Source organism: Pollicipes pollicipes, unplaced genomic scaffold (assembly GCF_011947565.3).
Source record: "Pollicipes pollicipes isolate AB1234 unplaced genomic scaffold, Ppol_2.1 Scaffold_2555;HRSCAF=2994_pilon_pilon_pilon, whole genome shotgun sequence".
Classification (NCBI taxonomy): Eukaryota; Metazoa; Arthropoda; class Thecostraca; order Pollicipedomorpha; family Pollicipedidae; genus Pollicipes; species Pollicipes pollicipes.
In genome coordinates, this window is record NW_023596136.1 from 3400223 (window position 1) to 3425388 (window position 25166).

At 49.1% G+C, this 25166-nt stretch overlaps 1 protein-coding gene across 1 annotated transcript in view; it reads right to left on the reverse strand.

The window, feature by feature from the left end:
* LOC119110031 (xaa-Pro aminopeptidase ApepP) overlaps window positions 1-25166 on the reverse strand; it is a 49396-nt gene that overhangs the window by 5410 nt on the left and 18820 nt on the right. Inside the window, exons 2-12 of the mRNA XM_037233780.1 lie at window positions 15695-15785; window positions 14103-14248; window positions 11505-11623; window positions 10704-10818; window positions 8373-8486; window positions 6821-6958; window positions 6233-6359; window positions 5341-5467; window positions 4791-4937; window positions 2859-3060; window positions 1111-1259 (exon numbers count right to left, since the gene is read on the reverse strand). Coding sequence (XP_037089675.1) covers window positions 1111-1259; window positions 2859-3060; window positions 4791-4937; window positions 5341-5467; window positions 6233-6359; window positions 6821-6958; window positions 8373-8486; window positions 10704-10818; window positions 11505-11623; window positions 14103-14248; window positions 15695-15785 — 1475 coding nt within the window. The remainder of the gene's footprint in view (window positions 1-1110; window positions 1260-2858; window positions 3061-4790; window positions 4938-5340; window positions 5468-6232; window positions 6360-6820; window positions 6959-8372; window positions 8487-10703; window positions 10819-11504; window positions 11624-14102; window positions 14249-15694; window positions 15786-25166) is intronic.

A 25166-nucleotide genomic window follows, 5' to 3' on the forward strand; every position in this document is an offset into this window, starting at 1 on the left:
TCACGGTTAGACGACAGACGGTTACGGTTAGACGACAGACGATCACGGTCAGGCGACAGACGACAGATGGTCACGGTCATATCAGCTGAACTGCGCGGAAGTGCTTGCTGCTAAGTCATTACCGGATGATCACAAAAATGCACGAATATGTTATAACGAACATTTTCTGTCAAAATACAAACATTCCTGGTCCATGCTTGCTCTCCACCCTACACGTCACTAGAACTATCGGCTGTGATTTGGGTTAGATGAAAACAACTTTTCACATGCATACATCTTCCGCTCCATGCCATGTGTTGCATGCCAACTGCGGGCATACTTTGTTACATGATACACGACGAAAAATAGTCCAAGTTGATCATACTGTAAGGCTGTAGGTGCCGCAAGCACTCCCACTAGCGAGGAACTGCACCCCACTCCGGAAGAGTTACCAATACTGCTGAAGAACCGGTCGCGCCCGACTATAAAAAACAAGCATGTCATAACAATTTTCATGCAACTGAATTTCGTAGCGTTCATGTCGGAAATGGCCAGTTCAGGTAACCAGCCAGGACAACTAAAGCTATGACATATAGTAACAAAACAGGTGACCTTTTTAAAGTGCAGCGTTTGGGTGTGGTCATTCCTAACTAGCGTTACTTTTCCGTGTAGCGCTGCTTTCCAACAAACAAGTGCCAAATGGTATCTTGAAATCGTCAAAGATCACTGGCCCAGTGCGATCAGTTGTCCTCACTTTTTGTGGCGTCCGCTGCGAAAGTGTAGCTTGCTGGCTTTATATTCCTACCACACATGGTTTCTCCATCATTCATATGCACCTTTTAGGCCATTAGGCTACCATTAGTTTACCATTAGTTTATTAGGTTACCATTAGGCCATTAGGTTACCATAGGTTACCAGGTAGGCTGCGCAACACCACCTGGTGGTGGCGTGCTTCTTTCAGCATTCTACCACGTCCTGCGGTGACCGCTAAAGATGAGTGTAGCATCCATTATTGGCTGACATTCGAATTCAGTGCATTCATATGCATTCCTTTCGTGGGATAGCGTTTGTTAAGACCACTTTATCGGCGGCACCATGATCGCTAGGCACGTTCGGCCACGTCTCACTAACCTGAACGTCCTTGACCTGGCTGTTGATGACCAGGTCGGCCAGGTCAATGGCGCCCATTAGGACCCGCGTGTAGGCCTCCATCTGGAACTCGGTGGGCCGACCGTAATGTACGGTTCGCGTCACGTCCGTGGTGCCATCCAGGTACTGACCTGTGACGCAGGCCAGGCGGAGCAGATTAACGACCTGGTGCGCTGACACGGACCCGACAAGCAGCTGGAGTGAACGGCAGGCGGAGTACACGTACAAGTACTGACCTGAGTTATGCGTAACGACCGATTCACACACAAACACCGCGTTTTGTAACACAGAATGCATGGTAATGCACAGTACAAGTGCGTGAGATAAACATAATCCACCATTCTGTGGATCAGCCCAAGCTTTCTGCCCTATCTGGCGAACAATATTGTCACACTGCGAAGCGTCCCGGCAAATCTGACCCACCAAAACTGAAGCAGCTTAGTGAAACCAGCCATATATAGGCATCCTGTTTTGTCTAAAAAAGAACACCTCTACGTGATCACCACTCACCACTCGACTTTACAAATAATGCACAAGCCGTTCAAAAGTTGGCAAAATCTCTGGGACCCATAGTGCAAGAATATCACACTGGACCAGCACCCGGAAATCTAGGTTGCGTCCTAGTGTGAGGGCCCAAACCCTCCTCGCGATCCGGCCGACAATATCCTCAAGATAGTGCATCTTTTACACGAATATGCAAATGCAATACCCCCAGCCAGAAAAACTTCGTGCACATGTCAAATGTCATCATACATCATGTTGGATTCCTTGTCAATGGTTGCCTATGGACGACGCAAACCTACTAGACAAATGGCAATCTTCATGCCTCCGACGGTCTTACCATCCTCAGTAATGCCCCATATGATATGTAGTAAAACAGTAGGGGTTTAAAAAAGCTCTTCTGAAAACTGCCCGCATGAGGGCTTCGTCTTTATTCATTGCTGGTAGGTAGCTGCAGCGACATCGGGTACAAGGTAGTGACATTTAAGTTGAAGTCAACGGAGGATATATTGGAGTCCCTACCTCAATGACCATCGCTCATTAGCGGAAAATTCAAGTGTGATCTCGCCATACTTGCATCACTCATAAAAACGTGATCTTCAAACACAACGGCAGCCTAGCGATGGGCCTGCTGAAGGCACTGTTTTAGCAGCAGCGCTGCTGTTCAGCTCACGCGCCATCTCACAAAAGATCGGAATGTCTCGTATTCGATTCCCTCGTGCCGCGTGCTTCTTGCTCGTTCTGTCCACGACTCCAGCCGGGAGCAGATTTATGGTACCAATAGCCAAACAGCGGCATGCTGTAGCGCATGTGTGGGCTGCTGCTGTTGCGGCACTAATAGCCAAACAGCGGCATGCGTGGACGGCTGCCGCCAGCGGGTCGCGCCAGTCAGGCCGGTCGGCAGCCGGTGAACGGGCATATTTGATGAGCGGGTACAGTCGGTGAGCGGGTACAGTTGGTAGGCGGGCACAGTCGGTGAGAGGGCACATTTGGTGAGCGGGTACAGTCGGTGAGCGGGCACAGTCAGTGATCGAGTACATCCGGTGAGCGGGCACAGTCGGTGGGCGGGCACAGCCGGTGAGCGGGCACAGTCAGTGAGCGGGTACAGCCGGTTAGCGGGCACAGTCAGTGAGCGGGTACAGTCGGTGCGCGAGTACAGCCGGTGAGCGGGTGTAGCCGGTGAGCGGATACAGCCGGTGAGCGGGCGCAGTCGGTGCGCGGGTGCCCACCTCCCGAGTCCAGCAGGTATGTGGACGAGGTGTCGATCGCTCGTTTGGTGGTGTTGTCGGGCGTGTAGTGGATGATGGCCGCGTTACTGCCGAACGCAGAGATCGTCTCGAAGCTGGTCCCCATGAACAGGTCCTGCTCCGCGCGGAACTGCAGCAGTTTATCGGCGGCCGAGAGCTCGTCCCATTCTTTCCCCGACTGGATCTGCGGGGTGGAAGCAGGCCGTGGTGAGCTCAACGTGCTGAGCGTGGACAGCCCATATCGTGGACGGAATGTTTTGGTGCGGACCTGGTCATTAGACATGCGGCTTCCTATATCGCGTTATATGTTTGGAACAGACGCAAACATCCTATCTGCCTTCCCCACATTGTTGCTTAAATTCCGCTGTTGACTCAACTTACACCTTTTCGCGTTGGGCCTGTGTGGGTGGAAAGAGGGTTGCGGGCCGAATGCAAATTTAAAGACGAAATCGAAGCAGAAAAAGTCACAAAAAGTTCAAGCCAATAGGTATCAAAACCAAAACGGAAAAAGAATCAATACAATATGTCAACAAAGGCAAAATTTAACACGGCTTAAAGTCAAATGAAAAAGGTGACATACTTAACGTATAAGTGATCGAGGTAGCCAGGGGGAAGGATCAACGCAGAATAGTCTAAATATAGCAGAATATATGAATGGTACAATCAACAGAGGAAAGACATATAGGACCGGACAGGTAATGTCCTCTTTAGGTCAGGACGACAGTTTTGCATTGTCATCTGGGCAGACCAGACCGGACCAGCCGGTCCAGATGCAGCCCGCCAGTGCAGGTTAGATTAGGTACATCTTAGGCATGACGAAACCGCACCACACCGCACTGCACTGCACTGCACTGCACTGCACTGCAATGTACTGTACTGCACTGCACTGCACTGCACTGCACTATACTGCACTGCACCGCACCGCACCGCACCGCACCGCACCGCACCGCACCACCGCGCTGAACAGGGCAGGGTAGTTCTGAACGGCATCGTAGCATCCCAGAACAATCCGGGCTCAGCTGAACGTGTCCGTACCAGAAATGGAGAGAGTCGGGACAGAACTCGACCACAAGACATGACAGGGTCAGGCCTCACGTAACATGAACCCAAAAATTCTTCTTCTTATTTTCGTCGTTTGATATCAGCTGACACTTCACACACGAGGACGTGGCTATTACGCACCTTTTGCGAGAGAGATAAAAGCAGTGACCCAAAAATAGCGAAAAGTGATAATGAATAAAAGCGTGCAAAAATATACAAACGCTTACAGTATCAACTAACCCTATTACATAAAGATTGACTTGGCAGCTGACCTAGTGCGATACGATCTGATCTGGCCTGACCTGAGCTGACATCGTCGAAACTGACCCGGGCTGACATCACCGAAACTGACCTGAGCTGACATCACCGAAACTGACCTGAGCTGACATCATCGAAACTGACCCGGGCTGACATCGTCGAAACTGACCTGAGCGGTCCTTGGAGGCGGAAAAGAAAGGACAAGACCAGACCAAGCCCAATCAGTCCGGAGAGGACAGCAGTGCACTAGCCGAGACACGGCACGGCACGACACGGCACGGCACTAGCCGATACACGGCACGACACGGCACTAGCCGAGACACGGCACGACACAGCACGACACGGCACTAGCCGAGACACGGCACGACACGGCACTAGACGAGACACGGCATGACACGGCACTAGCCAAAACATAGCACGGCACGGTACGGCACGGCACGGCACAGCACGGCACGGCACGGCACGGCACAGCACGACCAGGACCGGACCGCACCGGATCGGATCGAGTCGAGCTTACCATTAATCATTTGATGTATAGTGCGCACACATCTCAGTATCACGGCTTCGTGAATGTTTCATTACATTTCTCCCGAGAACATTGCCAACTGTTCTCACCTCTTTTTCTAGAAAAGCCAGAAATTGGCAGAGTGCTACGCTATCCCTCTTGTTTGCGGCTTTCATCCCTTCGATTTCCACTGGGTTCTTTCGGCCCTTCATCCTCACAATTGGTGATTCGACGAATACACGTCTGGCGGAGGGAACCTGGCGACAAAACAACCGCGTGTCGGGTTAGTTGTAAGGTTTCTCAGGGAATAAACTAGCAATCAAGAAAATTCAAAGATCCGGCCTCAGATAAAGTTATTAGGAGTCCAAAGGACCATGTAATAGGAGTCAAGTTAATCGTTCATGGAGCTTTACAGCAGTTAGACCGTCAAGCCTTTGGATGAATCACGTGCGAGCCACAGTCCCTTCGAACTTGCATGCCAGAATGATGGCATCTGGCCATATTGCTTTAAGCTAAGCGGCTCATGTCATTGCAGTTTCCATCCTTTTCCAGTGCCACTGCGCTTAAGTATTATATTGCCGCGCAACAGACCATGCCAGCTTGCTTGATCGAGGTACGACTACGAACAAAAACAAATGTAGTAGAACACGGATTGCCAACCTGGTTGTAGAAAGAGAAGCTGACCCCATCAATATAGGTGGAGCGGGCTGGGAGGAGGATCTTCCCCTTCCATTTCTGGCGTATGTACGAGCCAAAATTGTACAGCACCTCGTCGTACCTATGCAGTCTGGAATAGGGGTCAAGCACCGTCATGGGCAGTCCGACCACCACCAAGAAAGATGTCGCAACCAGATACCAGCAATCAAGTTAAGTACCAATGACAAGTAACATGCCCTCCGTAGCAGCAGGTGACATGCCCTGCTGCGGCGGGTGGTGGTTTAGCAGCGGTTTGAGAAATTGATGTAAGCGCACAAAGATGGTGCGGTATGTGCGGTGTGATGGTCTTATAGTCCTTCGAGTATCTAAGGAAGGTAAATATGTTGAATTGTTAGGTGAGCAAAACCAATAGAATCCTAGTATGCCAAGCCAATATAGCGGAATCGCAATGGCCAGTGCCACAGTTTGGTATAGATGCGATGGCAGTCGGTAGACGGGTTAGCACACTGCCCTTAATTTGTATCTTACCTCGCGCTCGGTGGGCCGGTTAAATGTTCCGTGCTCGGGTGCGGTTGGGGTAAGGGGTGGGGGTGGGGGTCAATCAACGACTCATATCTAAAAGATCAAGACAGCTAGAGCCACCAAATCACAGGGTATGCCTCTATGTGAACAACTTATGTCCCATTTTGGGATCTATGTCGGATGACCATCAGATCAAAGGAGTAAAAAACTAAACTTGAGATCGATGCCCGAAGAGCTCCAGATAAATAACTGACCAACCCTGCATTTGCGTCGAACCAACCCATCACGTGATCGAGTCCGCCTCCTGGTCCGCTCTCGCTCCATACCGGACCACCTCGGGCCCCTGTTTTTCCTACCGGCGCCGCGTACTCACTGCACGCAGAGGTCACCATCCGCACAGTCCAGGGCCTTGAGGTGGAGTCTGACGTCATCAGTGACCTTGGCCAGCTCGACCCAGAGGTGGACGCTGTCGTGGTCAATTGCGGCGTAGCCCCTGAATACTGCGGAAATAACGAAATTATTTGCATCAGTTCCTTATGTTATTCTGTGTGTTTGCACTCTGTAAACATACTTTTCTACATTGCAGTAAGATTTCAGCTCGATCGACCCACCGGAGACCGGGCATCCTGGACGGCCAAACATGCCAGAAGACCCGCGGGCTCTTTAAAACCGCGTTTCGTGGGTCAATGTGCTAAAAAAATGGCGACTGTAACTCGAACCCGGGCCGTGCAAACAACGCGAATTAATGTCTTTGAAAATAGCAATAGCGTTCACAGTCCGATTGAAGCAGAACTAGCGCAGGCGAACCATTCATCGGATGTAGCTTCAGTGGTTACGTTCTTCCGTTCACTCGTTGATGCATCTCTTTCGCTGTGAGAAGATGCGCTTGTCAGTGTTTGTGAAGCCGGGTGGCCTTTGTTGTCTCGGGGCGGACGCCGCAGACGTGCCGTCCACCCGTTACCTGGCGTGTGAGGTACATCGTTTCCGCGGAGGTTGAGGAGCCAGGCGACCTCGTCCAGCGCGGTAACCAGCAGCACCTCCACATCCTCTTCCTTCATGTAGTCCCTCAGCTCGGCGACCTTCTCCTCCCACGGCTTCCCTGAAGCAGCGGCAGACATCGAGAGCTGGTGGGAATGTCCCGTCTCGTGTGCGCAGTGTGTGGAACAGGCTCGGTCTACATTACCCCCCCCCCCCCCTCCCCTCCACACACGCACCAAGGCCAACGTAGTGGAGCTCGACGTTAGGAAGAAGAAAGGTCCAACAGTTCATGGATCGCCCACATTGAGGCTGAGCATTCAGGTGTGTAGAAGAGCTCGAAAACTTACAGCAGCACACAAGTCTCTAGAAACAGCTAGCACCAACTGGTACCCAAAAAGTAATGCTCGTTTGTTGGGCTGGCACTTAGCTAATTATAACAGCTGTGATTGTCATTATATTGATAATTATCATATAACTGATAACCATTTCTTCAAAAAAGTTTCAGATACACTAAGCGCATGTCTCGGCACAGGCGACCATGTGCAGAACCATATCGCCTTTTTACACGAGCAAACATGGCCTCTGATTGTTCAGAGTGTCCGCCACCTTCGACGGCCAACACAAGCAGCTTTTTGAAAAGCGGACGCACCACTTTTAAAGTAAAAATTTGGCCATGCACGTGGCTAACTTTTATCCGTCTAAGCGTGTTTGATTCGAGTCGTAGTGCCAGTTTACTTCGTTTCGTTCTCAAGAATCTGATTTTCCACCTGACATAGCGATTTCCATCATTTTTAACATAGACTCCCTGGTCATGAATTTCAAAACGTGCGTCGGGCACCGGCAGATAAGATCTAGATCCCGTCGAAACGATTGTTTTCTGGCTGATTAGGTGTCACCTTAAACGCAAACTATTCTACATCTAGTCACTTCTGACAGGTGACTAACGTGGCCGCAATGAGAGAATATGCCCGCCCCAAACATAGACGAACTTCATTATGAAAATTGAACACTTCCAACCGCTTGCATGCTGCTAATGGTCTGGGATGCATGCCTTATTTTCTACACACAACATTGCAAAAATTTCACCAATGGAGCGTAACATCTAGGACACCATTATACTGCATAATCTTCACATGAGCAAAACAACATGGACTGACGGATGGTAAGATCATGTGCCTGTTTCTCTAAAGTAATCCGAATATTTGAACGCCCAGGCGAAACCCAATGGTCAGCTCTAATATAAATCGCGAACATGCTGGGGTTTGATGATGTGACTTGGAAGGCAGCTCCGAGAGTGCCTGTTTTCAAAAAGCTTCGAGACACACTGAGCACGTTTTGGGGATTACTGGCTGTGGCAGCGAACACCGTACAACATCCGTGTTTTGCTTTGCTTTTGTAGGAAAAATCCGCCTGAGCACGGGTGGTGTGTGTGTGTGTGTAAGACCTCGCTTGCATATGCCGGGCTGTTTGGTATAGCCGCCGGCGGGCGCACGTGCGCACGGCAAGTTGTGTATGGTAATGGTGGGTGTTCGTACCCGCGTATGTTAGGTTCTGAATGACGATGGGGTCTGCAGGGCGCGGCGGCCTGTCCTCAGTCCAGATGAGATCAATCAGGTTGTCATAGACCAGCTTCATCTGCATTCCCGCATCTGAAACATGGCATTGGTAGGGCTGTAAAAGATAGACATCCTAGCTTGATATACTCAAGGCCATCACAGTTTGTCATGTCAAAAGCACTGGAGAGCATGGCTTTGTCCTTAAGATTCAAATACTCTCGCCACCTAACTTGTGCACTGATTGGAATATGAGAGGTAAAGAGATATGTTCATAGTGCCTGGAAACGATATCAGACAACGTTACACATGCATTGGTGCTTGCCTCTAACACAGTGTCGGGTCGGTCTGTCAACCTTACACATGCATTGGTGCTTGCCTCTAACGCAGCGTCGGGTCGGTCGGACAACCTTACGCATGCATTGGTGCTTGCCTTTAATGCAGTACAGGGCCGGTCGGTCAACTTTGACCTCGGCCTCAGTGGAAAAGATTCCACACTTTTGAGTGTGCGCTATTCTATGCGAGCAATTCGTAACACGCATTCCCTATATGATGCATACAGTGCGTAATCAATACGTTGTGAGTTGCGAAGCATGAAGTTGAATCCCTGTAGATTGAATTGACGTGTTGCGAGTATGACAAAAACGCAACTTATCAGCAAGCTACAGACTGAAAACATCGTGGGTGAGCATGAACAGCCGTTGCAACCAAGAACATCTTTCAGCCTTTGATCGTGTGAAGTCATTTTGACATGACCTTAGATGACCTGAGGCTGTCGTTAATGTACTACGTAACCGTTACACATACTATGGTACATCAGCAATGTAATGTCTCATCAAAGGAAGCAAAAACACACAAGAACCCAAGGGAACTAACTTTGCTACTGGACGTCAAACCGTAGTGTCATTATCACATGGCCAAGTACCTCTCATCTTTTAATTAAATCATCGTGACCTACATACTAGAACTCATAAGCCCACCGCAGATCTTTGGAAGCACGTGTGTTCAAAGCGCCGACAAGGCAACAAACAAGCATACGCCGTCGGTTAATTTCATGCTTTTATTTTTATTCGGTCGTTGGTTGTTTCACTTCCGCTTGATCTCAAAGGACCTTTTTATGGTTCCTTGTATCGTCGGCAGACTTCATTCAGTCCCTTTGATCCGACCTTTGGTGGTCCTCTCAACTCCTCTTTACCCGAAATGACCCGTTTCTTGGTTCTTTGAAAGTCACCTTAGTTCCGCAGTTTTTTGTGAACTATCTGAGAGGGCTCTCAGATAGTTCACAAAAAACTGCGGAACTAAGGTGACTTTCAAAGAACCAAGAAACGGGTCATTTCGGGTAAAGAGGAGTTGAGAGGACCACCAAAGGTCGGATCAAAGGGACTGAATGAAGTCTGCCGACGATACAAGGAACCATAAAAAGGTCCTTTGAGATCAAGCGGAAGTGAAACAACCAACGACCGAATAAAAATAAAAGCATGAAATTAACCGACGGCGTATGCTTGTTTGTTGCCTTGTCGGCGCTTTAAACACACGTGCTTCCAAAGATCTGTGGTGGGCTTATGAGTTCTAGTATGTAGGTCACGATGATTTAATTAAAAGATGAGAGGTACTTGGCCATGTGATAATGACACTACGGTTTGACGTCCAGTAGCAAAGTTAGTTCAACCTCACAGCGCATAGCTAGCGGAAAAGATCGCACCTTTCCAAAAGGTTTGACATAAATAGTCTCCCTCGAACGAGAGCAAACGGCTGATTCAAAAACGCCCTCTTCTAGCCCCACAACATGAAGTACAGCAGAAGTAATTCCACCTGTATTTCTTTCTGTTCAAATGACTGTGCCGTAACGTTCTGCCCCAAGACGATGATACCATACTAATGCCACTACATGGCACAATCCAACCCTATAACGGTCTAGCACTCGTGTTATAGCCGAACAATTTCAACGTTCTGCAGCACTTTTTCCGGAAAATCTGTCAAAACGAAGCGCCGCACGCATTTGGAGACACTGCAGCTTCCGAGACGTTTAGGCCAACAATGATTTTGTATTTGGTTAGGTGCCATCCACAGGTGCTGTGGTGGCCGTATGTGGCCAGCTGATGTGGTGGCTGTGTGTGGTTCACTGCTGTGGTGGCCGTGTGTGGCTCGCTGCTGTGGTGGCCGCGTGTGGCCCGGTGCTGTGGTGGCCGTGTGTGGTCCACTGCTGTGGTGGCCGTATGTGGCCAGCTGATGTGGTGGCCGTGTGTGACCCGGTGCTGTGGTGGCCGTGTGTGGCCCGGTGCTGTGGTGGCCGTGTGTGGCCAGGCGCCTCACCTCTTAGCCGGGCTTCGAAGTGGAGCCAGTTCTGGGCTGCGATGAGCCGGGGGTCGCCGCCGACCGAGCTGCCCCGCTCCAGCTGCGAGACCAGCCACTCCACCTCCGAGGGCGGCTGTCGGCCAGACCCGCCGCTGGTCACATAGAAACCGGCACCGCTGCACTCGCCAAACGGCAGTACATCACCGCAGGAGCCACGATAAAGAAACGCGATTTTTCGATACCCCAGTGCCGGTAGCCAGTATTGGATCGGGGCCGGTGACTCCAGCGCAGTGTCTGGGTTGCCAGTATCGGAACCTGGGCGGTGTCAAGAAGTGCTTGACATGCAATACGTAATTTTAAAGCTGATGTCAACACCGATACGAACCAGATCTTGCTAGCCCTAAGCCGGAGCGCTCACACCGCAGCAGTTGTCAGCACGGAAGCACTGGTACTGGGCTTGTAGAATGTCTCGTATCTTTACAGCAAAAACATGAATAGCATGTCTGTGTGGCGAAATGAAAAGTGGAAGCATAGACGTCGAAGAATAAACCAAAACGTACGTTATAAATCGTTATTCACGTTTCAAATCAGTCAACTTCCCTCATGCCTCCTCCAGACACTAGCACTATGAGGTGTCTGTCCATAACAAAATTAAGTTAGGACCTGGACAAGATGACAGCTAACCTCCGATTACAACATAAAATCTAGATTCCAGCCCGCGGATTTAATAGTCGCCCACTTAGACCACTGCAGCCTGCACAGCGACTAACTTTACAGTACAGGCCAGTATTGTAGTGCCAGCACGATCCAGGCGGTCACCTTGGGTTCTGTGCCGTTTCTCATTAGCTGCCAGTTGCAGTCCATTTGGCTCTCAGCTTGCAGGAAGTACCGGCCGTCCGTCCAAAGTGCAGCGCTGTCTGAAGTCACCACGACCAAGCCTGCCGGCACGTGGGTAGGCCCCGCCTTTAAGCGCCGGTCACAATTATCCTAACAGAGTGCCGTGCTACTTGTTAACTAATGATCAGACATGCTAAATATGACGGTTTCAAACATACATGAGAGTGTTACAAATCTGTAGGGGGTTTTGCACTGAAATAGTCATTTTGAGCATCATTGGGTGCAGTTCACAGCCCTACGCTTCTTTACACGAAAAATACTCCAATTTCTGACTTGCACGTCGCAAAAATGTGCAGATTACTTCGTACAGACTTTTGTGGGGCCATTTAGGCATACATAACGCCATAGTAACGCCATTCGAATTCTGCCACCCTATTCGTCACGCTGAGCTCAAGGCCACGAAAAATGTTATCGACGAGCCGTTCAAATCTGGCGTCCGTGCGCATGACCTCCAAAAATAGTGGACGCCACCCGACTCTCAATTATTATTCCACCAACCAAGCAGCAAGCATGTTTTGACTTCCATTATTTAACAAGCTGGACATGGGTACTAGCTATTACAGGAACAAGACTTTTACTCGAATGACTTAAGTAGAGCGCCATAACCGAGCATGTGAATACAAATAAACATATAAAACTCACAATTAAGTATGCAAGAACACCACGACAAAGAGTCACAGCACGAGCACATAACTATTTTTGGCTCAGCAAACACTTCCAGCACCGCCACTGCCACCTTTCGGCGAGTTAAGTACTACAAGTGAGTGCTGCAGTGACAATTTCACGCAGCTAGTTTGAAAGCACCTCAACGCCATACGAACGTTTCATGGCCCAATCAAACAATGACGTATTGAGGAGCATGTTTAGTAGATGAAACAATTTTGTCGTCGGGAAGAGTCTTTTCTACTACAAAGTATACCAACAGTTTTAACACGCGCCCGGGTGGCCGGCTAGTTACCCTTCGCTCGGGTAAGGGAGGGTCAATTTGACCCCCCCCTAAGATCTAAGGAACTAAGAAGGCTGGAGACACCAAATTTTCAGAGTGTGTTGACCTATACGTGAACTCACTTAGTTCAAAGTTTGAGTCCACTAGGTCATGACCTCCGGCTCAAATAAGGTCAAACAAGGTCAAATGTCCGATTGGTTTCCAAAGTGCCCCCAGAACCTAGATAACTATTTCGAAACAAAAGGTCACAAGCTCATTTGAGGTCAGCGACCTTGCTTGACCTTTTGAAGGTCATGGTGACCAAAATCATAGAAGACTGCTCTGAGTTTTGGCATTTGAATACGGGACAAATATTACGCTCGGCAGTATGTTCTTTAAAAAATGTTGACCTGGATTATCTTAGGTTAATGACCTATTGTGACCTCCAAGAAGTCAACTGAGGGTGTATGATGCGGTTCCTGCTATCATTAAATTCAAAATGAACACCGGGAAATACCCCATACAGTAAGCCCTAGAACAACAAAACAGGCTGGTTTTGACCTTGGTCTGACCTTCATACCTGACCTTAGGTCAACTTAATTTGCTCATTCAATGCTGGTGTTGCGTAATAAAGCATCTCTAAGATGTATAGCTTCGTCAAACACTCCGTTGTTGCATCAGATAGAACGATTCCCTAGATATTATATCAGACTTTGCTGAAACTATGGCCTGATTTTAACCTGCCATAGGTCAGTGACCTCGCAAGGTACATACAAATGTCTTGCACCAAACGATCCGCTATTCAATTGTGAATAGCTATGCAAAATTTGGCGCGGCTACGCCGCGCCGTTCGGAAACCATTCTGGAAAAACCTTCGGGGGGGGGGGGGCAATTTGATTCCCCCCACCCGACCGCGTGTTAAGCGAGACTTTTAATTATATCTAATCCTTGCTTTAATGCCTCCAAATGTGGAACATGCCCTTCAAGCATAGCTCGGGACGATCGGCGCCAGCTCTCGTGCGGACAGCGCAATCAGCGCTGATGCTGCGTTACTTCCCCACGGCGGGTATAGGTGGCAGCACACGGCGGGGAGGGTTGCTGCAGTGTATGACGTCCATCATAATTTTTGGTTAGTGGTACGCTGAGTCTATTGAAACCCTTTGTTAGGAAAAAAACGCATGCCGTTGCAAGACATCAGGAAGATTATACATGAATTTCGTTTATTTGTGTCGTTTATTTTCATGGCACAAGCTTAAGAACAGCGGCATTTGCGCGCCCCCTAACTGCGGAAATTTAATACTGATCGTATGGTAACACGTGGAAAGAATAAACTTAAGAACCGGATATCAGCCTCCAATGTACTTTAGGAACATATGACAATGGTTTACATGGAGCCTTCACCATCTCTCAAGTCGCTAACCAAGATACTTTCTTCGCAACTCCAACCTGTTGTAAACCAAAGTGCCGAGTCGAGAATGGGATGGCAGAGCCCAATTACGTAGACTTTAACTGATATGCTATACCAAGTGTCTGAACATATTCCTATACAATGACTGCATGGTGATGCTGCCCGGCTGACCCTGACCCGGCCTGACCTGAGGATCCGCTGAAGCCGCTGATGAACTCGATGCGCGCGTCATGTGGCGACACGTACTCCGTCTGGTGTTCGTCGTCCATGGGCACGATGTAGGCCTGCAGCTTGTGGCGAGGGTCGGCCATCAGCTCCCGCAGCTGCCGCAGGCTGCGGTGCAGGACACACAGGGGTAGCCGCAGATGGCTACCGAGCGCAGCTGGGCTACGGATGACACGACTTATCAGCGGGCGTACGGTGCGCTGCAGCACAAATCGTGCCACAAAACACACCCGGTCCAGCGCCGGGAAGACGAAGGGCTGACAGAGGGGCACACGTCAAGCACACGTACATCGTGCGTAAGATTGATGGAAACATACATGACATTGAGAAAGGTCGATATCATATTTTGGGCGAGTTTGTGTACACAGGCGGACTGGACTGCACCCCATCAGATGCCCGTGCTAACTGTCCCAGTGCGTGTAGGTCGGGTCGATGCTTCTTGCCTCTAAGTTAACTTAACTTTCAAGCAGTGTTTTCGACACTCTAAAACACCGAAACTGGTTAATATATAACAAACGTAGACTAAGTAACTGTATAGCAACGGACCAAAGTATTTAACGATACCCTGGAATTCGCGCAGAGTGCCGAAACAGGTAGCTGTTTGACATGAAGTACCCACACCTGTGCTGATGGCATTTCAGCGCAATAATTCGACCTTAACTCGCAAAGAATGCGGTCGATCCAGACTCTTGCTCGAGTAGTTCAGCGACTGTTTGAGTCGACTTCGAATTCGACTCTAGGGAAGATGGCTGTATGCAGAATCGATTACCATGCTGTCAGTTCCAGCAACGAAAGTTTTGGGGGATTAACTGCTCTGTGACATTCATAAAGCCCCCAATAAGGGGCTTGTTTTAAACTCATGTAATTAAACACGCTGATGTCCGATCTGGTGCACATGTAAGCTGTCAGACTCTGCACATATCCTTCTGCTTCCATTTCTGTTTGGGTCAACTTAACTTAAGACTTTATTGGCTCGACTTCCCACTTCGACTGACAATAAAATTCAAAGTGATGTACGCCGATTCCATTCAGACTTACCGAAAGCTAGGCTGATTTCACCCGGACTCACCGAAAGCTAGGACGATATCAGAATCGTAAATCTCCGACCTCACGTAAAGACAAGCAAAAGTCTAGAAACAACTCTGCAAGCTTACAAGAAACCAACGCAACCTTTCCACGACGTAACAGATCTTGGCAAGAAACCGGACGTGGGAGATCAGGCTGACGACCGGAGCGATACGTCAGCGGGCTGGACCGCGATGAGCAACGGCCAGTGACCCCCCCCCCCCCTCCATCCCCCCCCCTGCAGGGAAGGGGGCTCTGGCAGCCATCTGGCGTCGCTCCGGGCCCCTCCCTCTTCTCCTGCGCGGAGTCTCATCAGACAACCACGGACAGCGGTGCTGTGCGCCGTCTTCCCTACAGCCGACGACAAACAATCTGAACTGCCTGCGGTGCTGTGCAGGTGATGTCATATCCCGCCGCAGCTGGTTTGTTTGCGATGTGCGGGCGAGCACAGGTGTCAGCCTTGGACGGCGCATGGCCCGCTGGACCAACCGTTCGGTGGTGTTGATTCGGTTGGGCGGCGGCGGAGCACCATCAGCACATGCGGTCCGCGCGCTTGACACCGCGGACACGGAGTGGCAGTCTGGAACAGAAAGAGGAGTAATCAATATTTTGCCAGGATACCATGATTCAAATCAGTCTGCTGTATTTTAGACCACCACATTCCTGAAGAAATAACCAATTCGGGCAGGGACTCCATTCAGGTTTGCCAATGACTGGACGTCGTTTAAACAAAATGACGATCGGCTATGCCGAAATAAGGTCACCTGTAACTATTGTTCTGCTTTTAGTTGTGAAAGACCACTCTAGACCACAAAAATTCGCAATTTAATAACTATACTCCTCAATAAGTCATCGTTTGCTTGCCCAATGGAATGATTCTATAACGTCAGCCGCTGCCAGACTGGCCATGTCAGAACTGACATTGTACCGGACGAGCTGACTCACTTAAAGTACTTCCAACTGCCGAGAGATGGCTTGTGTGTCGTCACGCACTCGTGTTTCAGTCCTTTCTAGTGGTGTTTTTGGATATTTATCCGTGGTATGGTATGGTTTACTTGCATTCGCGTACTTAGTTATAGCCCTCATTTGAAGTTATTCGATGTCCAGCCTTATTTCCATCATACCTCGTACAACTGCCCTACATTAATTCCTACATTATATGGCACCTAAAATGTTGCATGCAATTCATCACAATGGTGGAGGGCCAACTGAAGTCCACTGATGGCATAACTCTTTCTCACGTACCCCAAACACGAGTTATTTGGTGCAAGATCCCGGATTACTGCATTCTGAGCAAGCGACGATGTGATGTCAACACGGAACTAAATCAAAAGGCACCAACGCTACAAGGGCGTGAAAACGCCTTTCCTTGCGGACTGGTTTAAACATAAATATTTCCATGAACCTGACTTTTTCGACCTAGCACATTTAATGAAGTATTTTCAGCTGGGAAATGGCGTTGGTTTGCACCAGAGCTACAAAATCATTGCGAAATGCGTTTCCCACCTGCCTGCGACAGAGAGATGGGATAACCCATTCACCAGTGATTTATTCCAAAGAACTCTAACCGGACGTGCTTAGAAACAGTCTGTGTAAAAGAGTACAGCATACAGCAAAAACAGAGGGTAAGTGTGAGAAACGACGGGCCAGACGAGCTCGCAGCATCCTGGGGCGCACATTGAGAAGTTGGAATGCACATCCTGAAGCCTAAGGAGGGGTGCTGTCGGGGTGGATGCAAGGTTGGCTGCCCTAATGGGGGTCGTGAGTGGTGAACCCCGGCAGGCATAAATGCAGCGCGCGTCATTTCAGTTTCAGATAGCAGCTTTTCCTGTGAAATATGACAATTTCTGGCAAGTTTAGCGACTTCTGCCAGTCAAAGACTCATGGCCCATATCTCAGTTCGTAAACATTTTTGGGAATGTATTAGGGTACACAGGGCAATATTTCCTGCGCCCCTTTTCACCTAGCCCATCAAACATTATGGACCTGCAAGTTAACCAACGCCTAGGAGGATCAAAGCATAGCAACAGCGAAATTCTTGGCACCTGTCCTGATATTGCGTTATTTTCACATTCCACTCAGTATATGTCCTGCAATACGAAGATAAATGGGCAACCGTCACTCAGTTACAAATGTAATGCAAACATTACATGGTATAGTGATTTATTTACACATAGGTATTCACTTTACCAAAAGGCATTGCTTCTAAATATTTAGGCGCGCTATCCACGGCGAATATGGTGCGGGTACTGAAGCTAGAAAACAGGGTTTAGTAGGGTCTATTTTCGGAGCCTGATCCTAGTGTTGGTTTGTCTTTAGAAGGTTTGAAATGCAAAATGTGCGATATATATTTATGTAATATTGAAATAAAGATGCAAAACAGGATTTCCACACAAATCGTTGGCGAAATATCCGTGTTTAATTATAGCACTAGTATCTACAAACATTTTCGTAGCATCAACCAAGAACCGTACCGCGAGCTACCAAACATTAGTCCCATGGTGACGTCACGTCTGCGTAGCCTTCTACTATTAAAGCCTTGGCTTGGTGATGGTATTATGCATGGTGTTGAGCTCTATGTGGCCAGTGTCGGTGTGACGTTCTTATAACGTCATACGTGTCTAGGTGACATTAAAATAGCCTTCAAGAAAAAGTATACACAATTTGGCAGGCGTCCAGCTCTGAAACCAGTGGTTTTTGAGTCTTTAGAGGACAGGGCTGTGAACTGCGCTGAATGATGTTTAAAATGACTATCCCATTTCAAACCCCGGCCAAATGAAGAGCACTTCCTTCAACGCTTCGATGCTTCCATGCGTTCATTCACACACGCTCTTCTTTCATTTCGTACCTGCATAGGTCGCCGCCGATGTGAGAAACGGAATGTCCAGTAACGTTTAATGTCACTCATGATGTTGAAATATAATGCCACGAGAAAGGCGGTGCCAGGGAAAAAAGGAACAAAGCATATATTGTAGCCTACAACCATCGGAGAGTCCATTACAGTGTTAATATTACTGTAGGCACTTCTCATTACTTATGAATAATAACAATTCGAGAGTTTTAATTCGATTTCGTTCAGGATAATTTCATGGAGGGGTATATTCAGCCCCTCTTAGTTTTTCCCTTCTTTCTCATAAACGGTTTGAAGGAGTTTGTTAAAACTCTCAGATTTTCCTAAAAATAAATAGGTACATAGTATGTTCTAATTTCGGGTATGTGGTACGCAGAGGGGAAGCTCGAGGACCTGGCTCAGGGAAAAACCTCCAGTGAAATTTGGCGATAATGTTAAGATGGAGATCGACGCGAGATAATTCGCGCTGCCTCGGTTTTACAAGAGTTTTTCCTGTTTCCGGGAAGTGAAACACCTGCACCATGGATGTATTCACCGCAGCATACCAGGAGTAGCACGGCAAAAGCGGTTCTAGCGAGGTACCAAAATCCCTGACGAACCTTTCGGTAGCTGGTGGTGCAGTAGCATGCGGATGTTACAAACTCTGTCATGAACGATGCCTTTCGGATTAAACTCCTCGAGACTAATCGATGATGGGATGAAAAAAATCATGAATCTGTTAAAAATCCTGGAAACACACCCTAAACGGAATGACAAACTCCTGCCCCCCCCCCCCCCCCCGTTTGAACCGGGCGATGAGTTTTGCAAGTGGTCCTGCTCACAGTTAGGTAAGTGACAAAGAAATAAGTTGCTGTTATGATTTATACCCATAAATCTGCCATGGTGCTGTTCTTTTACACCCCTCATCATATTAGGAGTGCTGAACAGCACCACACACCCCTTGTATCAAGGGTGAAATGTCCTGTGCGTGTGTGGTTGCGCGGAGGATTTTTTAGAAAATGAATGTGGAAAACATACTGGCATACTGACATGTTGGCCAAAGTCTGAAGCCTTTCCCGTCTCTTGGTTTGTTCATGTTGTGTGAAAACACACTGTTTGGAATGTTATGGATTTTTAAAAGAGCGAAACAAAAACAAAATTCTTAAATATTTTTAATCCGCTTTCGTACATACCCCTACCCCGGCCGTTGGCGTTTGCCTTAACTTAGATTGTTGTTACCATTGTAACTAGGCTAAGGCTGCATGTATGTCCTGTCTAAAGAGCTCTCGCCGTCCTGAACCATTCGACATTTCATTCAAATCTGGAACAAGGGAGTGCTATGGAGTACCCAAGTGATCAAGCTTCTGTCCATCGCGGGATCTGAACCCAGCATGCAACGATCTATTGGTTGCGAAGAGGCTGAGGAGGGGGTGGGGGGGGGGGGGAGCAGAAGTGACACGATGACAGCTGCCCCTCACCCACCCCCGCAGCTGGTGCTGTCCCCGCTACTGTCCGAACATACCCCGATCCTTTTCCGATAATACTCCGACAATGCTCCGACAATGCTCCGACTCTTCTCTGACACTACCCCGACACTACTTCGACCCTGCTCCGACACTGCGCCGACACTACTCTGACCTTGCTGCGACGCTGTCCGATCCTGGCCACTGCACGCCATTCCGCGACAGTTCCTGATCTAGCCACCGGGAGGCGTCGGTCGGCGGGTAGCCGCGCAGACCCGCCAGACGTGTAAGACCCTTGCCAGCACCGTCACATCTCCACCAGCACTGTCAGAGCTTCACCAGCACTGTCAAACCTGTATGATCTGTCCGACTTCCGCTAGACGAGGGGGACCCGCGTCGTACACGAACACGCCCCACGGGCACGCTGCGGCCGGTAGACGCCCGACACCTTGTGGACATGTCACCTCCCTACCCGCCAAACATTGAGCCACTCCCGCCAGCGCGGCCTGGCCGGGGCGGACCCAAGGTCGCAGGGGTTGTCCCCCGTGCAGAGCACAGTGGTGACACACGCCGCCAAAGGCTTGGGTCACGCTCGAGGTCAAGATGCATTCCTTTTGCTCCGCTTGGCCTCACACACTGCGGTGTTGCCCGCCGTCTGTGCCTGTTGCGGCGCGTGTTTTCGACAAGTCATGGGTGTTGCGGGCCAGCTCGTGACTCCTCGGTCGGGGTCACCGGCTGCCGCTACGCAGTCCGGCACGCGTCCAGTCAGGGTCAATTAAACCGAAATGGAGCCCGCACCACGACAGAGGACAGTCTCCACTAAGGATGCTTGCCAGGCTACAACACTCGCCAATGTGAACTAGTGCTGAATCGTACTTTTCTTCCAGATGCGCTTGTGTTGGTATTAAACCGGCAAAGCAAACAAAGAGCATGTTCCTCAGGCATATCTGTCATACAGCAAAGAACATGAATTGGTTGGGGCCCAAGGGATTTTTGAGACTTGCGTTACTATTTTGATCTTTGAGACTTGCGTTACACTCTTATTCGTCGCGTTTACGTACAAACTTGATATAAGAGAGACAGGCCTTCAGTTCCTGATTTTTCGCCATTATTATGAGTTCAAAGTGTGTACGCTGAGTGAACGAACCTCAATATACCAAAAGATACGGGCTCAACAACGTCATAGTGGTAAACAACGCTTATGCTGACGTCACTAGGCACTAACTCTCGCTTTGGTGGGGGGGGGGCGCGGGGGAGGGGTGAGATCCCCCTAAGTTTTTTCAGAGGATATCTCTCCGGAATGTAGTGCAACCGCACCCAAAGTATTGATAGACTGTGGGGAATGCATTACACGTGTTTTTGACAAAAACAACGTGCCCCTATCTTTTTTGGTTTCGGAGCGGTAGTGTTTTTTAGGAATGCTGCATGCAATCTATGGTGGGCGAGGACGGCAGGGGCAGCCAACCATGCCGCGAACCGGCGTGGCGGGCGACGCTGTTACATTAACGCAGTCATGCATCATACATTTATGCTCAAAATGCGTACAACCGTATGCCATCGCAATGCAGTCAAAGTTGAACAAGACACATATCTGTGTGATTTCATATATATTTTGATTGTTTTAGGCTTTAGGTTTTCGTAGCTTTTTGCTCTAATACATGGTCTCGTACATAGGAGCGTGCAAAGCTGAACCGGTAAGATTTTTCGAAGCAATTGACCTTCGACCTGGCGTAATGGGTCAGTTTTTGACCTAGGAGCATGACATTTGCAGTTGATCGTGAGAACTTGTTTGGACAAGGCTGCTGGAGTTTTCCGCGAGCGTCTATCTGTCCCCGTTTTTAAACAGCAGGAAGGCCACACGCCCTTACAGTCAGTCCGCGTTATAACAAACGGCGAATCAGTGCGAGGGACAAGAGCTGCGCTCATTCTCAAGAGTGACAAAGGCTCAGAAAGGTAAAGAAAGCATAACACCTAGGATGCGAGACACGTGAAGTCATAAAATGTTCCTAAAAAGCGTCAAAAATGCTGCATTATCCATGCTCCCAAAACATAACATGCCGTCATGTCTTAAATTGTCGATTAAATCATTGGTCTGTTGGCGTCGGCATCCGTAGATGCCTGGCTCTAGTGGTGTAGTCTTGGCATCCAAGTGATAGCAACGAACAAATCTATCATTCGGGCTGGCCCCGATAGTCTCAAGCCGCACAGGCCGTCCTCTTTGTTAGATGTATGCATTTTTGGAGGTGTGAATAACTACTCAAAGCAACCGGTATCGTGCCTGCCCTTCACCCCGCACCGCCCTGTGTTCACCGTCATACCCTGTCCCCGTCATGCGTGGTCGTCTGTTCTGCGCTGTCCTGCCCTGCTTTGTGGCTGTGCTCTCTGTCTGAGAGCCCTCTGACTGTCCTGTGCTGTGCTCCTTTGTCCTGCGGCCTATCCGTCTTTGCCCCTGGTTGCCTCGTCGTACGCTATGTCCTGCTCTGCGGTTTACTCCCTGCCTTGTCCTCTGCCATCTTTCCTTTCTGCTGTCCCTGTCTTACTTCATGACCACTCTCCTGTCTTCTAATCCATCTCTGGCTTGTCTTTTGTGCATTCTCCGGGGCTGTCCACAGCGCTGCCGTCACCTTTTATCCTGCCCTTTTTGCTGTTATCGATCCAGAACCGATACAGGTACAGTACAGGTACTGTACAGATGCAGGTCAGGCAGGACCTGTCCCGTACTGTCGCAGGCACTGTAAGGGGCGATCCTGATCATACTGAGTGCTGATCGTACTTTGTTGCTTCGGTTTTCTGATGCAATAGTTGGCCGAGACATACGGTGGTCATATCGGGAGCCAAGTGGTCAGTTTTTATATATTTAAACAGCATGACCCGAACCGATAAAACCTATGTGTTGCTGATTCGTATGTCGGGTTAACTACGTATCAAATCGAGTCGCATGCCCCTTCGCTCACAACTTACTTAACATGAATAAATCAGCCCCGAGGAAGATCCTGCCAGTGTTAGAAAACGCAACAACACTCAAGATGAGACCCGCTAAGGATTTACGCAGGCGGTCACAGTTAAGGCTGCGTCACCGGTTCATATCAAAGAGCTCACGTTGAGCTTTTGCGACCTCCGAGACGAAGTACTTCCTCCTGAAGCGAGAAGAGCTCAACTGTTCTCCAGGCTGAACGACATTTTCAGGAGCGAGGTTTGTTGGCTACGTGATGTGTTGAAAAAGGGTGCTATCATTTCTTTCAAGATTTATGGGGGCCATCAGAGGTCGCGATGTTTCCCGGGAGTGGCTTTAGAACCACTAAAAGGGGCATAAATTACTAGTGGTTGTGTTTCCAAGATCTTCCAGATTCCACAAAAAAGATCACACCTGTTGCAACTCATAGGTGACAACCTCCTTCTGGAGGTCGTGCCAGTCGCTTTGCGCGTGCGGGCGAGTCTTAGCGCTTACATTCAGTGGTCTACAGCTGACCTGCCCTCAGGACATTAGATCCATGGTACCTGCAGCTACGTGATCCGATTTCGCACGCTACAGGTCACACTACGCTGGTGACCATAATTGTGCGGTACGTTGTACCAATGTTTGGCGATCCTACTCTCTCCCGTCGTAGCAGCTCATATAGTTGATAAGATGTGAGACTCCCAATTGCATTAAATCTACCATCTGACCCTGTCTAGAACATCAAACGTCACCTGTAAACATATTCGATGACACTTATGTAATGCGGCATTACTCGATCTGTATGGTGTCATGTTTGTTTGTCTCTAGCATGTGAAGTTATTGAGATATCAGGGGAACGGTCAACCGATTGACAGAAAGAGAGGGCTCATAAGGCTCGCCTATTCAGCGAAAGCAGAACACGTTTTTCCGTGTGTTGGGTGGGGGGAAGATACCGGTATTCAATCTTAATCCGTACTGGTACCACAATTCAAAATAGATCTTGTGTCTCGTGACCTAGATAGTGGTAGATTGTAATGCGGTTGTATCCCTTAATGGCCGCCTCCGCAGCGCAAGTGCATTTTGTGTCTGCATGTTACAAAAGAGGAGCCTAGTTACAGCATGGAAACATGCTTGACTGAGCAGGAACAGGCTCACTCAGTGTGAGTTGCGGTATGCAAAAGTAAATATGGAACGCACTTAGGGTACTGCCCTGCTTGGAAGCAAAGAATGTCCATTCAGACAGGCCATTCACCAGACCCCGTGCAAGCCACCGTTCCTGGTCCTGCCTCCTTGAAGGTAGGCACTGCTCTCCAAAATAACCACAATCTTCATGAGCATAGCTCTGAACCCTGCACCTACACGGCCAGTCCGATCGCCAATCCCTACTCACCGGTCTCAGCACGTCCAGCCGCTCCCATCAGCCCCAAACAGTGTAGCTTTACAGCCCAGTTTAGCCATACCACTACCCCCCCCGTCCCCCCAACCCACACTCCGGGTGTATTTGCAACGCACCAAGTATATTCCTTGCTGCGTGGCGTCACGTAGAATCTTTGTCGGACGTGTTCGCAGCGCGAGCCGCATTTTGTTCGCAGTTGTTGTAACCATAACTGTGCATGCAAAGACAAGATTTTCGTTCGAGGGTACTTGTAGTGCTTCTATGGATGAAAACTGCGAGTTATGCCCTTTGAAACGTATAAAACCAATCTTTATGACTCGTGGCCGATCCTGAGCCCAAAGTGACCTTCTTACATTTGAATCTGTTGCGCATTTCTGTCTCACTCCAATCAAGTCGCAGGAAATGCGTCTGCTCGTCCCGCAAATATTGTACATGACGTCACGCGGCATTGCTGTCGTCCGGGTACCCGCAAATACCAATCGACGCAGAATCTATCAGGTATGACGTGATGAGTGACGTCAACAGCGTAAAGTCTACGCCGTCCGGGCCGCTGCGAATACACCCTCCGTCTCGGGTCTCAACAGCCCGGCACAGACCAGGCACATCACAGGCGCCGCCGTTGTTCCACGTGCCTGGCCGACAAACACAGGCCGTCGGCCGACCGGTCAGTCAACAGCTGGCGCCCTCACACCTCCAGTGGGTGACAGAGCAGACGGGGTCTCGGAGACACCGCTGCCCCGCGTGGCAGCCGACTAAGGTCTCGCTCATTTCATTCGGGCTTTTACGAAAAGTCACTGCCAGGGCACAGCAAACTGATCTGCGAGAATCGCAAGTTGGAATGCGAAAGGATGCGTGTGTGTGTTGTGTGTGCGTGTGTGTGTGTGTGTGTGTGTGTGTGTGTGTGTGTGTGTGGGTGTGTGTGTGTGTGTTTGTGTGTGTGTGGTGTGTGTGGTGTGTGTGTGTGTGTGTGTGTGTATGCATGACGTTCACAGGGCATACACCAAATTGAGGCGTGGCGATTTCGGTCCTAGTCAGAGAATACCGGCGATGAAGGGCATGCAGGTGGAAAGATAAAACATGGTCAGACACCCATTCCGCCGGCTACCAATAGTATTAGCGGTCAACAGGTGCGCTGCTCATCGCCCGTGCAAAACGCTGACGTGTGCATTACACAATGTTGCCACGTTATGTCGTATTGTGCCGAACGTCATTCCTGACGTAATCTTATAGAGATATATATATATATCCATCATTACTAATTATATATATATATATATATACATATATATATTAATATATATATATATATATATATATATATTATATATATATAT